At 39.7% G+C, this 16,735-nt stretch overlaps 1 protein-coding gene across 1 annotated transcript; it reads right to left on the bottom strand.

Annotated features, from left to right (window-relative positions):
- Window positions 1–3,732: 3,732 nt before the first annotated feature.
- LOC125454501 (secreted phosphoprotein 24-like) lies at window positions 3,733–9,079 on the bottom strand. The gene is made up of 9 exons (XM_048535360.1): window positions 8,959–9,079; window positions 8,713–8,816; window positions 7,747–7,875; window positions 7,400–7,531; window positions 7,240–7,284; window positions 6,597–6,641; window positions 4,474–4,518; window positions 4,159–4,203; window positions 3,733–4,024 (listed from the first exon to the last, which is right to left on the bottom strand). The coding sequence occupies exons 1-9, from the start codon at window positions 9,008–9,010 to the stop codon at window positions 3,992–3,994; spliced, it is 630 nt and encodes a 209-aa protein (XP_048391317.1). The 5' UTR covers window positions 9,011–9,079; the 3' UTR covers window positions 3,733–3,991.
- Between the last annotated feature and the right edge of the window lie 7,656 nt (window positions 9,080–16,735).

Consider the following 16,735-nt stretch of genomic DNA (forward strand, 5'->3'; position numbering starts at 1 on the left):
CATTCCAGAGTAGTAGTTCATCACCTCTGAGGAAAGAAATTTATCTTCAGTTTAGCCTGACAAAGCCTGCTCCATATCCTGAGACTGTGATCCCTTCTTCTAGGCCCCTTGACCAGTGGAAATATATCCTTGCACCCAATCAGTCTGGTACTGCCAATACGGTATATGTTCCCCTAAGATCCCCCTCATTCTTCTAAATACCAGTGAATAGAAGTCTCGTCAACCCAATGTCTCCTCAGACGATTTACTTTCAATCTCAGTAATCGGTTTATTGAACCTTCTCTGAATTCCCTCTTTAGCAAGTATATTTTTAGATGTATCTTAAGGAAGGAAACCAAAACTGTATACAGTACTTTCATGTGGTCCTACCAAATCTCTGTACAGCTGTAATAAGGCCCCCTTGCTCCTGTATTTGATGAAGGCCAACACACCACTTGCTTGCCAACTTGCTTCCTGCAACGTGCATGTTTACTTTCAGTGACTGGTGTACACGGACACCCTGGTTGCTTGTACATCTGCGTTTCTCAATCGTTCACCTTTAAAATAATATTCTGATATTCTGTTTTTTCTACCAAAATGAATATCCATGTTTTTATGCAACTGCCACACAATTTCCTAATCACCCAACCTCCCTAAGTCACCTTGAGGGCTCTTTGTGTCCTCCTTAACACACACAGTCCCACCTAGTATTCTGTTGTCAGCAATCTGGGAAACATAACATTTGATTCTCTCATCCAAATCGTTGACATATATAGTGAATAACTGAGGCCAAGCACAGAATACGAGTCAACACCTTACACTCTGAAAAAAAAATTCCTACTGTCTGTTTGCTGTTTGATAACCGAGCCTCAATGCCAATCCATGCCAGTATATTCCCAAAAATCCTAAATTCTTTTGATTTTTGTGCACTATCTCATATGTGGAATCTTATCTAAGGCTTTGTAAAAATCCAAATGCACTGTTTCATTTATTTAATTAGTTACATCCTCAACAATCTTTAGTGGAGTGTCAAACATGATTTCCTTTTCATGAAACCATGTTGATTTTGGATAATCCTATTGCTATTTTCTCAGTGCCCTGCTATCATATACATTATAATAGACTCCAGCACTTCAGACTAACTAGTCTGTAATTTTCTGCTTTCAGTCTCCTTTTTAAACAGAGAGGTCACATTTGCGACTCTCCGATCTGCCTGGATTGCTTTAGAATCTCCGTAATATAGAAAATAACTTCAATGGCATGCATGATTTCCATTGCAGCCCCCTGGGAATGCAGATTATCAGCCCCTGGAGATCTTTTTGCTTCTAGCCCCATTAATTCCTCCAGTACCAATTTTGCATTGATAATAATCTCCATCAATTCATGTTTACCAATAGACCCTTTCTTCCATATCTAGCATATTTGGAAAACTATTTATGCCTTCTTCTGTGGAGATAGAACTACAGTACCTGCTTATTTGCCTTGTCATAGAGCTGTACAGCACAGAAAAGTCCAATGCGTCCATGTCGACCAGATATCCTGACTAAATCTAGTCCATTTGTGAGTATTTGGCCCATATGCCTCTAAACCCTTCCAAATCACGTAGCCATCAAGACACCTTTTAAATATTGTAATTGTATCAGCCTCCACCACTTCCTCTGGCAGTTCATTCGACAAATGCACCTTGCCCTGCAAGAAGACATTACTCCTTAGGTCTCTTATAAATCCTTTACCTCTCACTTTAAACCTATGCCCTCCCGTATTGGACTTCCCTACCCTGGGAAAAAGATCTTGGCCATTCACCCTATCCATACCCCTCATGATGTTAGAAACCTCCATAAGGTCACCCCTCAGCCTCTGCTTGAGGGAAAATTGCCCCAGTCTATTCAGCCTCTCCCGACAGCTCAAGCCCTCCAACACCGGCAAAGTCCTTGTAAATCTTTCCTGAGCCCTTTCAAGTTAAGCAACATTGTCTTTTCCTTCTTCTCCATTTCAATTTTCCCACTTCAAATAAGATAATTCTTTTTTTTTCTTCTTCCATACTTTGAGAGATTCTTGCACTTTGCTTTTCTGTTCCTTGCTGATTTACTTTCATATGCTATCTTTCATTTCTTAATTAACCTTTGTACGCCTTTGCTGAATCCTAAATTGTCCCAGACTTCAGGCTTGCTACTTTTTTCCAGGAACTTTAAATAACTCATCTTTGGAAATACTGTTGTCCGTAATTTATTTTTTAACCATACCTGGGCCACTTGTTGTGTTTCAGTCAAAAGGAATGAATAACTATTTCAATGCAACATTTGTACCTTAAGTACCAACTATTGTCCATCCACTGTCATATCTTTTAACAATATTGCCCAACAACTGCAGCCAACTCATGCCTCATACTTTGTAATTTCCTTTTGTTTATATTTAGGACCTTACTTTCAGATTGAAATACTTCACATTCTATCCCAATAAAGAATTCTATCATGGTATACTCACATTTTTCTGAAGGACATCTCACAGTAAGAATATTAATTAATCCTTTCTCATTACACAAAACCAAGTATAGGACAGCCGGCCGCTGAGTTGGTTCCTCAACATACTGGTCTGAAAAATCACCCTGCACATTTTTCAGAAATTCCTTTATCACAGTAGTAATAGAAAAATGCTTTGACCGCTCGATATGTAGATTAAAGTCATGCACGGTTACTGTCGCACCCTTTTTTGCAGGCATCCCTAATTTTCTATTTAATACCGTCCCTTATCTTAACACTCTGTTTGCAGGCCTTGTGGACAACTTCCATCAATAATTTTCTCCTCCTTGTAGATCCCTAGTGTTACCTGGATAGATTCTATATCTATGTTTTCTACACGGTACCTTTCCCACAATTGCACTAATTCCATTTTTTTTAGCAACAATCCCACCCCAATTTTTATTTGTTTAGTCTGCCCTCCCTAAAGGTTGAATACCCTTGGATATTCAGGCTTCAACTTTGTTCAAAACACAAATCATTCGGAGTTAACCATCAGTCATCATTAACTGATGTATTATATATTGGCAACACCACTACCAGGCAGAGTCCACTTGCAAAACAATCAGTATTCTTAATCCGTACATTATTAAGATTTCCCTTTGCATTATAATTTCTTGCAGCAATTTTTCCTGATGAGAGCAAGATAAACATCTTCAACAAAATGTATCTTTATCAATATTCAATATTCAAGTCTTTAATACTGTTGACACTGACCCTGTTGGAGCAAGTTGTGGGGAATTTAAGGATTTTCTCCTTATTCCTTTGCTGCGAACTCATGACTTGACTTCAGAGCAAATACCGGAGGCAAACAGTTTTGGATATTTTTAATATCAATTTCCTTTGTCTATCCCAAGTTTTGGCTACTTTTAACCAAGGTACTGGGACAAATTAACCAGTAACATTTCTCTTTAAAGTTATGATAAGATTCCAGCAAGGTAAAATTCAACTATATTGACTGTTCAAATTTTTTTTCGTGAACAAGGCTCAGCTGCCCTATATTTAAGGTTCAGACAAGCTTATGATTTGGAAGTCCACAGAGTGACGTAAGTAGACTTCATACAATTCCACATTCCCATCCTGCTTCATCCAGTTTCAACTGTGAAGTTCCAATCTTCCACAGTTAAGGAACTGTGACCATCGATAACTTGAGGGAACTGTTCATAGTATGTGACAGGTTGATTTGAGTGCTGTGTCTTTCTGAGTTTCCATCCAATCAGTGAAATGAGAAACTACGTTCAGAGTGATATCAGATTTTATTCTCTTTACACTTTTAATGTAAAAGCACAAAAAAAGTACAAGACAACAACATACAACAAAGAACAGAACATTTACAAACTATAGATTTTCCCGGTTACAGTAAAATGTACAGTCAGGAACCCCAGGCCCCCTCACTTTTATATATGGTCAAACAGAGTACAAATATTGATCTTCTTTAATCCAAATGAGGTCTTACGTTGACACGAAATTGGGCTTTTCAGAAGTTTTATCCCTGGTTAGTGTTGGCCTCTTGAATCATCATAGTGTTCCTGGAAATGAACAGAATGAAGACAATGATCATTTTCAGATGAACTGAGTTCAGACTGAGTTCAGTATTTTATTTTTATTGATGGTCATGATTGCTAGGCAATTCTTTTGACACAAAACCCCAGTTTATACTCACATTTGAAGCCACATTGAATGATGTTTCTGTTGATTTGCTATCGACCTGTATTAAAATATTTAGATTTATCTGTTTAGAGCAAGGAATCAATGAGGCATTTGAAAACGAATATTAAGTTTTGGAATTATCTTTAAATGCTGATTTTGCTAATTATTAAACCATATATAAGGATGTGTTAACTGTTGAACTTTCCATTATGTTTAATTTAGTAGAAACTCTGAACTGCCTCACTTCATTGCGATGCAGTTGAATTCAAATTTCAACATTTTATTTTCATTAATAAACATCTGACACAAAATCACAGTTTATACTTACATTTAGAGAATCCTCCAGTGACGTTTCTGTTGACTTGCTTTCCACCTGGAATGAAGTATTCAGATTGAAAAATTTGGTGCTTAATAAACAAACTTAACTTCTAGAATAGTTTGTAAGCAACAGGATTAAACGTTATTAGACTTTAAATGAAAGCGACAACATTTTGAATTACAGAGTTGAGATTGAGTGACTCAGTGCTTTTAATCCCCTATCTTTATTCATTCATGAGATGAGGGTATCTCTGGCTAAGCCAGCATTTATTGCCCAGAGGGCAGTTAAGAGTCAACCACATTGCTGTGGGTCTGGAGTCACTTGTAGTCCAGACCAGGTAAGGATGGCAGTTTCCTTCCTAAAGGGCATTAGGGAACCAGATGGGCTTCTCCTCAACTGTGACAATGGATTCACAGCCAACATTAGATTCCTAACTGCAAATATTTATTAAATTCAAATTCCACCAACTACTGCGGCAGGATTTGAACGCAGGTCCCTGGAATGTTATCTGAATCTCTGGATTAACAGTCCAGCAAAACTACCACTAGGCTATTACTTCCCCTGTGCTGGCATGGACTGTCCTGTTCATAAATGCAACAGTAGTCAATCCAACCCAGGGACAGTGGATTAATGGACAAACCAGGGGAGACTGAGATTCTCCATTGTTTGCTGTGTATTTGTGTTGACACTGTCACAGAAATCGGCATGATCTTTCCTACTACCATTTTGATTAAGCCCAGAGTTTTTCATAATATCTATCAACGATTTGATGAAAGAATTAAATGTAATATTTCCATGTTTGCTGGCAAAACAAAACTAAGTGGGAGTGTTAGTGGTGAAGAGGACGAAGAAACATTTCAGAGTGATTTTGACAGGTTGAGTGAGTGGAAAATGCATGGCAGATGTAGTTGAATAAGTTAACCTCTTAAAAACAATAAGGCCAATTGTTATTTACGTTATAGTAGATTGAGAAAGTACAAGGGGACAAGGTTGTCCTTGTAAATCAGTCATTAAAAGCAAACATTTAGTTGCTGCAAACATTTAGGAAGGCAAATGGCTTCTCGGCTTTCTTTACAAGAGGCTTTAAGTACAGAAGCAAGGAAGTCTTACGATAGCTCGGTGAAGCCACAACTGGAGTGTAGTGTACAGTCTCGGTCTCCTTACCTAAGAAGATATGATTGGCATTGAGGGAGTGCAGTGAAGGTTCATGACAATTATTCCTGTGATGGCCGGTTTGTCATATGAGTCGAGTTTACGTCGGTTGGATGTATATTCAGTGGAGTTTAGAAGAATGAGAGAGAATTTAGTTGAGAAAATACAATTATGACAGGTTGGCGAGACTAGAAGAAGTAATAACGCTTCTCTGAAATGGGGAAGACCAAAACAAAGGGTCACAGTCTCAGGAGATGGGATTGGTTATTTTGGGCTGAGCGTGGAGAAATCTCTTCATTCAGAGGTTCGTGAACCTGTGGAATTCACAACCACAGAAAGCTGTAGAGATACGTCACCTCACATATTTAAGAAAGAAATAGGTAGATTTCTAGAAGCTAAAGGTGAATAGATGAATGGGGAGACAGAGAACATGGCAGATAGAGATAGAAGAAGTTTGTACTCAATGGGCTGAATGTCCTAATTTTGCTCCTATTTTCAATATTTCTATATTTCTATTCAATGAGGAGATGGTAAATGATGCTTCCCTCATGAAGCCATCAGTTGTGTGTGTCCTGCTATCAAAGTTCTTATCGCAGAAACGTATTTTCTATGATTCTAGAAAATTCTATAATTTAGGAAACAGCTAATGTCCATTAGACATCATTCAGCAATCCACGAACAACAACTGAAAAACTGAAAAGCCTAACAGCAAATGATTTTCAGGGCTTCCTTTGTTGGATATTCAGTCAATCACAATCTTCAGACTATATTGCAATGTAGCTGGGATATCTGATGTTGTATCCATTAAGCTCAGTGCCGAGAGTTTGATACAGAATAGCAGCAATAATGTGGATTCAGATCCTGCTCCTTTTGAGTAAGTTATTATGACTGATCTCTTCAGCCTGGGACAAACTATGAATCAGTTAATGCGGGTGCTCCATGAAGAGATAGTGTGTTAAATAACTGACATAAATACTCACATCTGGAAAGTCCTCAAGAGATGTTTCTGTTGACTTATTTTGTACCTGGAGTAAAACATTCAGATTTAAATATTTTATCTTCTAAACCTTGAATTTTAGAATCATTTCAAAACATAACTTCTAAACGATGCCACATTTCAAATGAGTAAGTGGCAGTCCTTGCAAATTTTGGAATTGGGATTCAGTGCTGGACTGAACCAAACAGCTCCTGTTCTCCAGTGCAGCAAGAATTGACCCTGCTCTGGAACGTTCAGGCTTTGGTGTTGTTAGTTAAACTCGTCAAGTGTGAGATATGCCATTGAATCTGCAGTGCCCACTCTGCACAATATCCGTTACAAAGGAAGTGCTAGTAATTATAGACTACTATTATTGAGAATGTAAGAAAGGCCATTCTCCTGATGCCGGCATTTATGCCTGATCAGACCTGTGGATATTCTACTGGCTTTACCTTCACTGAAGGCAAGACACCTTGAGTGTATGTGAGTTTAAACATCAGACTCCCCACCCGCAGTTTTTTCAGGCTGAAATAAATAATCATTTCACACTTCATTCTGAAGCATTTGGATTCTGGATTCTACTCATTTTTGTAGATAATTTGGATCAGGAGGAAAGTAATCTTTCAGAATTCCCAGTTTCTACTTACATTGGATGATTCTTTGATTCCTTTCTCCTTTGATTTGGTTTTGAGCTGGAATAAAATATTAACATATCTATATTTAATACAGAAGACCAATGAGGAATCTGGTAAACTATCTGAAATGTAATATCTTCCAGTATCTTGTTGTATATAATTTTGAGGTTACCTCGACACTGTTTTCACTTGACTCAAATGATCCACTTTTACCGTTGATTGTCTTCAGCCCTCTGCACTCCACATCAACTTCTATAACCTCATCAGCATAATATTCAACGTGGCTTTTGCAAAAGCCTTTCTCCTGTCAAAACGGATTTGATTAAAATTACACTCAGTACTTGCATGCTATAAAGCAGTACACGGTGCACTTTCTATCATATATCGCAATTTGAGCAGCTCTATCTATGTTATATAATCCAGTGCACATGGTTTTTCTGAGATGTAACTCGGCATACAGGGCCCTTCTTGTGATACACATCTGCTGATATGAGTGTGACAATATAACTCAGAACTTACTGCAGACTTTTTGGTTCGGAAGCGACAGCTGCGATCATCAAATTCCAGTCCAGAATTCTTGGAGCAGACTGTTTCTTTCACAGAGAATGTTAAATCCACATTGTACGACAATTTTCCTGTGCGATGAATCTAATGAGAGGGAAACAGTTCATTAGTAACATAGATACACAAGCAGGAGGCTGGAAAAATACAGCAAGCTAGGCAGCATCTGGAAGAGGAGGAATACTGCATCCAGTTCTGGTCGCCCTATTATAGGAAAGATGTGGATGCTTTGGAGAGGGTTCAGAGGAGGTTTACCAGAATGCTGCCTGGACTGGCGGGTTTATCTTATGAAGAGAGGTTGACTGAGCTCGGACTTTTTTCATTGGAGAAAAGGAGGAGGAGAGGAGACCTAATTGAGGTATACAAGATAATGAGAGGCATAGATAGAGTTGATAGCCAGAGACTATTTTCCAGGGCAGAAAAGGCTAACACGAGGGGTCATAGTTTTAAGCTGGTTGGAGGAAAGTATAGAGAGGATGTCAGAGGTGGGTTCTTTACACAGAGAGTTGTGAGAGCATGGAATGCGTTGCCAGCAGCAGTTGTAGAAGCAAGGTCATTGGGGACATTTAAGAGACTGCTGGACATGCATATGGTCACAGAAATTTGAGGGTGCATACATGAGGATCAATGGTCGGCACAACATCGTGGGCTGAAGGGCCTGTTCTGTGCTGTACTGTTCTATGTTCTATGTTCTATGAATCAATGTTTTGGGTATTACCCTTCTTCGGGGATGAATGCTGGGGTAGGGGAAGCTAGAGATAGAGGGAGGGGTGAGGGGTAGCGGAATGGTGGTGATAGGTGGACTCCCATCAGTATGTGTAATATAACATTATGCTTCTGTTTAATAATTCGTGTCACACCGCGCTCAGTAATATTCTTCTAGAATTTTGAGAGTGAAACCGACTGAGACCAGGACATACTTACATCCTTCACACTTCTCCTGGTTATCCTACACAGATTGCTGGTCTCAGTGATTTGGTTCAGTTTTAGAACAGACGCTCTCAGTGCATCCTTTGGGCTTGGTATTCCTGTCGAGAGAAAAGGAAAGTTGTACAAATCATTCTGGAGTTCTTCAGTGAGTTATTTTTACACATTGGTGATATCTCAGCGACTGAGACTCATTAGCAGTAATTTGTTCCTCAATGGGGTGATGCTCTCTCTGGTACCTACCTGAGCAGTGGAGAATCTGCACTGCAGCAATGGTGAGGAGGAAGGCTTTCATTCTGCCTCTTGTGTGATCGGCTGGCTGCTTTCTCAGAGTAAAGGAGCTGCTTCTCTCTCTTGCTGTGCCCTTTCCTTGCTGCGTTCAGTCTTTATATCTCGCGCCTCCACCACATTCAAACACTGACTCATATTTACACAGTTTTGGTCCCGGGCAGGGAAAGCTGCTGCCAAGTGGCTCTAATATGGTCAGAGCTTCTGCCCAGTATCGTCATCATGTTTAGATTTGGTGAGATCAGAGATTATTTTTCAGCATGTGAAATTATGAATTGACAAGAAGACGGGAAATTATCTGCTGTAATTTTCACAATATATGCATGTCAGTGTTCCTGTGTTTACACAGCTAAATGTGTTTTACACATTCAGTGCACAAAGCGTATTGAGCTCATGTTGAATCAATTATTGTTGCAAAAAATAATCATTGTACGTTTACAAAGCTCACCATTTCTATTTCACAAATTGTTCTTCAAGTTCAGGTGTTGAAGACATGCACTAGGTACTGTGAATTTGTAGAGCACACTGGTCAATTGACTCCACTTTCTTGCCCCTCATAGAATTCATGAAGTGTGGAAGCAGACCATTTGGCTGATTGAATCCACACTAACCCTCCGAGGAGTATCCCATCCAGAGCCAACCCCTACCCTATCCCTGTAACTCTACGTATCCCATGGCTAATCCACCTAGCCTGCACATACTTGGATACTATGGGCAATTTCCCATGGCAAATCCACATAACCTGCACATCGTTGGACTGTGGGAGGAAACCCATGCAGACTCATGAAGAATATGTAAGGCCCTCAGAGATAAGGCTGGAATCGAACCTAGGTCCCTGATATTGTGAGGCAGCAATGCTAACCACTGACCCACCATGCTATCCCATATTGTTACAATCTTGTTAAAATCAGTCCCTAGGTGAGGTACCCTAATTTGTTATAGTTTCAGGGTTCAAAGATGTGCAGGTTAGGTGGATTGCCATGCTAAAATTGCCCCATGGTGTCCAGGCATGTGCAGGCTAAATAGATTAGTTGTGGGAAATACAGGATAACAGGGATAAGGTGAGGGGCTGGGTCTGGGTGGGATGTTCCTGGACGGCCAGTGCAGACTCGATGGGCTGAATGACCTGCTCTTGTACTTTAGGGATTCTATGTTTCTACCTCAAACAGTTAATCTGCCAGGTGAGGTAGATTGAATTGACCCCCTGCCTTATTTTCCATACCCGCTCCCAGTTGTTTACAACAAAGGTCTCGACTTGAAACATCAACTTTCCTGCTCCTCCGATGCTGCTTGGCCTGTTGTGTTCATCTAGCTTCACACTGCGTTATCTCAGATTCTCCAGCGTCCGCAGTTCCTACTATCTCTGATTATGGAAAAGATCTGTTTCCTTGCGAATACCTTTCTTCCAGAACCCCCCAAAAAATTAGGTGCTAAAGGGACCAGATTTAATCTGGATTTCTTGAATTTAAAAGAAAACAGTTTAGCAATGCAACACATATACGTGTAGAGTCGACAAAGAGATGAATTGAAAAAGATAAAATTTAAAATGAAGTGTATGAATCAGTCTCTGTTCCGAAGGTGCAGACAGTTGAATATTTTGGCTGTGACATTAAATCCTAGGGTAATGTTGACCTTGGTAGTTCAATAGTTGATTGCAAGACTTTTGGCTTTGTAAGTTGAGCAAAAGTGTTTTTTCCTGATCATAATGAACAAAAGAACAAATCACAATACTGACAGGAACAGGCCCTTTGGCCCTCCAAGCCTGCTTTGACACATTTTGCTCTTCCAAAATTAAAATTGTCTTCACTTACAGGACGTGTATCCCTCTAATCCCTTCCTATTCATGTATTTGTCCAGATGCTTCTTGAATGCTGCTGTGTGTCTGCTTCCACCACCATTTCTGGCAGCACGTTCCAGGCACTGACCACTCTTTGTGTGCAAAACATGCTTCACATCATCTTTTGGCATAGTTATTTGTCATTTGGTTTTGAGTAGAGGGAGATAGTCCTTCTGTTTTTCAGTTTCCTTCTGCCCAGTATGCTAGCTAATTAGTTTTGGGTGCTTAGAGTAACTCAGCAAACTCATTCATTGAATGAAGGCTGAAATAAGAAAATTACCTACATTGTAATGCAGCAGTCAATTTTGTGCTCAGAATGTCAGGTAGTGGAGGATGTTCACTTGATTCCTGCAGGGCAGAAGTGCTTAAATGGCTTTTCTCAGACAGGTGACCTTCACAGCACGCCAGTATATGCTCTAGATTGTTAGCACTAACTGAGAGAAAAGACTAGGCTGCTTTTTATTTATCATCCATCTTTTGCATATTCCTGGAAGACCAAAGTGTAACATTTCTGCATGAGATTGCTTTCTGTTGATTGGAAGGAGATTGTAACTTTTGTTTAAAAAGTCACAATTTCAAGCCCATGGCACTCCAAGGTTTTGATCTGTCGTCACGCTAATCTTCCATTGATGTTTTATAACTTGCTGGACTTGGACGTTAATTATCTATTAAACACAGCAGAGAGGTTGAAAACATGATTAAATTCTTTTTCAAAGCGTGTGATCATTGTGACCAGATTGTTAATCATTCTCTGTGTCTGAGCAGGGAAGTGATTTGTAATATGGAGTTTTATCTCTGCAAGTAGTCAATTGTTGTGGAGATTTTCAAAGTCTAACATTTAGAGTGTTAAGTTTCTTCATTAAATTTAACCTCTGTGTCTAATTTTTCTGTCTCATAATGTAACTTTCTTTTCCTTACTATATTTCTTTTTGACAGTTGACTTTGACATGCACAGGACTTCCTTCTCTGTCATCATTTTGTTTCTTTCATCTCTTAAATATCATCTCTTCAGCAGATAGACAATAGCATCATGCATCATGGTCCCGAAAAGCCCACTTTGCTTGTCATCCTGTTGTCATGGTACATGCTTAGTAACTTTCAGCAGCAAAATATCTTCAAGATGAAGGTGCGGAATAAATGTTTGCCGATGTTGCACAACATAGGATGTTGGCTGTGGGGGGCGGAGAGGTGGTGGGGACGGGCGGGTCCCCTATTTACAAACATCTTCCTTATAAATGTTCATACTTATGAACGTAAACCCATACAGGGGTGTCATTTTAAATATCCGACGTTCAAACATTTTCTGTACTTACGAACTGCTACTTTGGGTTCTCCTGCATTGTGTTTCAACCTGCGTACAAGTCAACTTAAGGAGTCAGGAATTGAACCCATTTACAAACAGGGACTGTCTTAAATTGTTCTAGCTAGCCATTGCCAAATACGGTCTAGGAACTCACAGAGCTCATGGCGAGTGCATCATGTGTCATCTCATATATTGCACCTGGGAATTTTATGCTGCTTTATAGCAATTCCCAGAGACAGAGAGTTGAATTAATTTTCTTATGTGTGACCAATGGGCAAATCAAGTGAGCATCCTCCACTGCCTGACATTCTGAGCACAAAATTGACTGCTACATTACAATATAGTTAATTTTCTTATTTCTACCTACATTCAATGAATGTGCTTGCAGAGTTAATACCAGACTCTGCACATGTCAATGAATAACAACTAATATACACAGTCATGTGTATATCTGTATTCAGCAATACCCAAAGTTAATGGTTTGTCTTGACTTGTGCATTTCAGTGTTGCAGATACAGTAAATTTTGGCCATTAATTTGTGCGGTCTTAACGTCATGCGCAACACTTGTGATCAAAATCAATGCTTGCTGACTCTGAACGGGTTTCTGAAAAGAAACCATTGAGCAAAATCACAGCAAATACCAGAACTTCTCTGTAGCTGTAACGTACTCCTGACAACAGAAACCATTTAACTCTACATGTGTAGGCGCTGCATCCACAGATTTATTTTGGGCTGGGGGGTTATTGACACTTGCGGAAAAGTCAATGGTCAGAGGTTCCTGCCTTCCCGGCCACATGACGCTGTGAGGAGGCCCAAGGTTTACTGTGGGAGGAGAACAAGGAGGATGAGGGGGAGGGGAAAAACCAAGAGAAGCCTAGCATTGAGCAGTTCAACAAAAGAAGAAAGCTCTGAAGTTGAACAGATGCCAAATTCAACAGAAAAACAGGAATTAGATTTCAATTAACAACATCAGATATTCAAAACAGAATCTTTAAGACTTTAAAAGACTTTAAGCAATCTTTGAAATGGCTCATGTTGTTGCAGATTGGAGATTTAAACAGACCGCGCCCTATTTCATAATATTTGAATCAATCTCATTTGGTTGCTTGCCAGCACGTTCCTGCTGCTTATTTATTTTGCAGTTCAATATTTACATCCCACCTCTTCTCAAAATGAATGTTGCTTGTGGCCAATCTTCAAAGTGAAGATAGATGCTTGAATGTAATAGCCAATGAAGGTTATTGTAGGCTGGTAGTTAGAATGAGAGTAAACAGAAGAGTGTCACTTAAATTGGGATTATTCCAGTTCCCTCTCCCCATCCCCCTCTCTGATGAAGGGTCTAGGCCCGAAACGTCAGCTTTTGTGCTCCTGAGATGCTGCTTGGCCTGCTGTGTTCATCCAGCCTCACATTTTATTGTCAGTGTCACTTAAGTTGTCTATTTGTAGAAATGGGGAGAAACTGGATCTGCCTGAGATGCTACAATTTATTCAAAAGCAAGATTTTCCACTGAAGGTGTCAGTGGATTAGCATTTTAAAAAGCAATGATCCGATAATGAGCTCATTACAGACAGAGCTGCCAATGAAATTCTATAGTCAATATTTATGCTCTGGGTATCCAGATAGATTTAGGAACATTGTTGACTTTAGCGATGTAATTTACTCCTGATTGCATTCCTGCAAATAAATTATATTTCATTTCAGACAATAGAATCCCTTCTTGTTAAGATTCACTTGAAGGCATCAAGCTTTCCAACCATGGTCTGGTAATGGTTGGCATTGCATTGCAAATAACAATTTTTATCTTTGAACAATTTGAGGGTGCATATGTGGGAGTTTTGGTGTGCAAAGTAAATATTCACAAGAAAGGTATTGGCAAGAGGTTCTTCTGGAGAGATCTAAAGGTTAGAGTGACAGTAAATGGGAATACTTTGTTCTTTGTCATAGGGCAGCATACTAGTCCTTATAGAATGTAGCATCAGCTTTTCCTTGAGTTGCCACACCTCAATCACTGAAAGTTTGTCAGATCATTGAACCGTTTCCTACATTTCTGTAGGAAAATTTCATTTCTTCTTAAATTTTTAAGCAGCGATGAATGCAGGCTATTTCCCTCATTCCTCCAAAAGGCTTCACCTTGCCTGAGCTACACCAGCAAGAACTCCAATTCACTATTTACAAATGACAAGTTGTCCTGTCAATTTTTCCATCTCCACAAACCTTTATCTTGTGCATATCCTTTCATGTGGTCTGTTATGAAATACCTGTTGAGAAGTCAAAAACACTACATCCATGGTTTCCCTCTCCCTTCCTGCCAACTGTGGCCTGTAGGTCTCCTTTCTCATCCTCATTTTCTTGAATAGCAGTCTTTTTTTGCAACCAAACAATCTGTTGTATCTGCTCCAGAATCTAGGTAATTTTGGAAGTTTATAGATATGTTTGTCCTCTTATAGAACACTAGAATGTCAGCTATCAACCCTAGAGATTTGTTGGATTTTAGCACAATTAATTTATCCAATAATTTAAGTTTTTATTAAGTTCCTCATTCTCATTAGATTCTTAATTTTTCAATGTTTCGGATTTTTTTTTAACCACAAAGTGAGACACTAAATATTTGTTAATTGTCTCTGTTGTTTTCCTCTTTGTAATTATAATTATTCCTGTCCTTGTCTCAAAGGAATAGTGTTGTCTTTTGCTACTCTCCTTCTTTTATTATGCTTGTAAAAAGTATTAGAGCCAAAGTTTATGCCATCTTTGACAAGAAAAGTGGCAGAATCATGCAGGAGGATTGCATTGAGGATTATCTTGACATGAGAAATATCTCATTGCATCTTTTAACTAAATTTGGGCATTGAGGCAAAATTCTAAGGAGGAAGTGACAAGTTGAGCATTAAATGGGTTATTCATTATTAACGACCTCATTACTTTGCGGCATTCTATTGTACAATCCGCTGTGAACAAATTCAATGTTGAAACTTCTCAACATGGGTATCACAGCAGGCACCTGCAAACTTCAGCTCACTGCTTGTTCTAAAAGAACTCCATGTTGAGAACTAGGTCTCAGCTTTTCAGGGCAAACTTAATCAGTACCAGCGATGTGCAGCCCAGATAGACAGACATTGGCATCCAAGATGTGCTAGCCTCTAAGAACACTCATGGTACATCTTCAATCCACTTCTGCACTTCAATGCTATACCTCAGGGTGCAACAGCAGCTATCATTGCCATGCTGTACTCAGGGGCACACACCCAGCTCATGGAGTGGGCCAGGCTCAATCTTCAGCCTCTTTGCTTGTTGTCTTCGCATTCACTCATGATGTATTTACCTGGATGCTCATAGCCTCCTGTCCTTGACTTTTTTGCCTTGCCTGCTTGTACCCTAGCCCTCAGCCAGACATATCAAGCTCACAGTATTGCCGTATTACCTTACCATTTACTGCAGGCACAAAGCCAGGAAGCTTGTTATGGCCGTCAGCAATCCTCAGTCAAGTCATGGGCAATAGCTTTGTCTCAGAAGATCCTCGCGCATTAAGTCAAAGGCAGCCTCCAATAACACCAGTGGGTTGGATAAGGCGACTTGTGGTGGTCACTTAGCCAATTACTATATCTGGGGCAGTATCCTTTCTACATGAGGGTTAGGGAGCTGAATGTGAAGAAGCCCATCACCCCTCCTTCTGCCCTGTAGTCATCCCTGTGAAATGGGAGCGAGGTTTGTATTATGGTAGATGAAAGTGTTGGTACAGTCCTTACTTTTGCTTCAGTTAGGAAGTTATAGAGTCATAGCACCACAGAGCATGGAAACAGACCCTTTGGTCCAACCAGCCTATGCTGAACATGATCTCAAATTAAACTTGTCCCACCTGCCCACTCTTGGCCCACGACTCTCCAATACTTTCCTATTTATGTATCCATCCAAATGTTTTTAAACCCACATCCGCCACTTCATCAGGAAGTTCATTCCATGTGTGAATCACCCTCTGTGTAAAAAGTTTTTCTCTTATGTCTTTTAAATCTCGCTCTTCTCACTTTAAATATGTACCACCTAGTCTTGAAATCCCCCACCCTAGGGAAAAGACCCCTGCCATTCGCCTTATTTGTGTTCCTCATAATTTTATAAACCTCTATAAGGTCACATCTCAATCTTCTATGTTCCAGTGAAAAGTGTCCCAGCCTATCCAGCTTCTCTTTATGACTCAAACCCTCTATTCCTGGCAACATCCTGGTGAATCTCTTTTGAACTTTCTTCAGTTTAATAATATCCTTTCTATAACTGGGCAACCAGAACAGGACACAGTACTCCAGAGGAGGCCTCACCAACATCCTGTACAACCTCAAATTGACTTCCCAATTCCTCTACTCAAAGGGCTGTACGATGAAAGCAAATATGCCAAATCCATTTTCAACCACCCTGTCTGTGAGTGATGCAAACTTCAAAGAATTATGTACCTGCACCCCATGTCCCTCTATTTTACAACACTACTGAAGGCCCTACCATTATCTGTATAAGACCTAGCTTTGTTTGTTGTACCAAAATGCAATGTCTACTATTTATCCAGATTGAACACCATCTGCTATTTTTCAGCTCATTGACCCATTT

Source organism: Stegostoma tigrinum, chromosome 7 (assembly GCF_030684315.1).
Source record: "Stegostoma tigrinum isolate sSteTig4 chromosome 7, sSteTig4.hap1, whole genome shotgun sequence".
In the NCBI taxonomy this organism is placed as follows: domain Eukaryota; kingdom Metazoa; phylum Chordata; class Chondrichthyes; order Orectolobiformes; family Stegostomatidae; genus Stegostoma; species Stegostoma tigrinum.

Excerpts from the sequence above, each read along its gene's own strand:
- LOC125454501 (XM_048535360.1), bottom strand. The coding sequence starts at position 9,010 with ATGAAAGCCTTCCTCCTCACCATTGCTGCAGTGCAGATTCTCCACTGC. Across the intron at positions 4,519-6,596 it reads CTCTTGAGGACTTTCCAGAT|GTGGAAAGCAAGTCAACAGA; the intron begins GTGAGTATTTAT and ends ACTTCATTCCAG. Across the intron at positions 4,025-4,158 it reads CATTCAATGTGGCTTCAAAT|GAACACTATGATGATTCAAG; the intron begins GTGAGTATAAAC and ends GTTCATTTCCAG.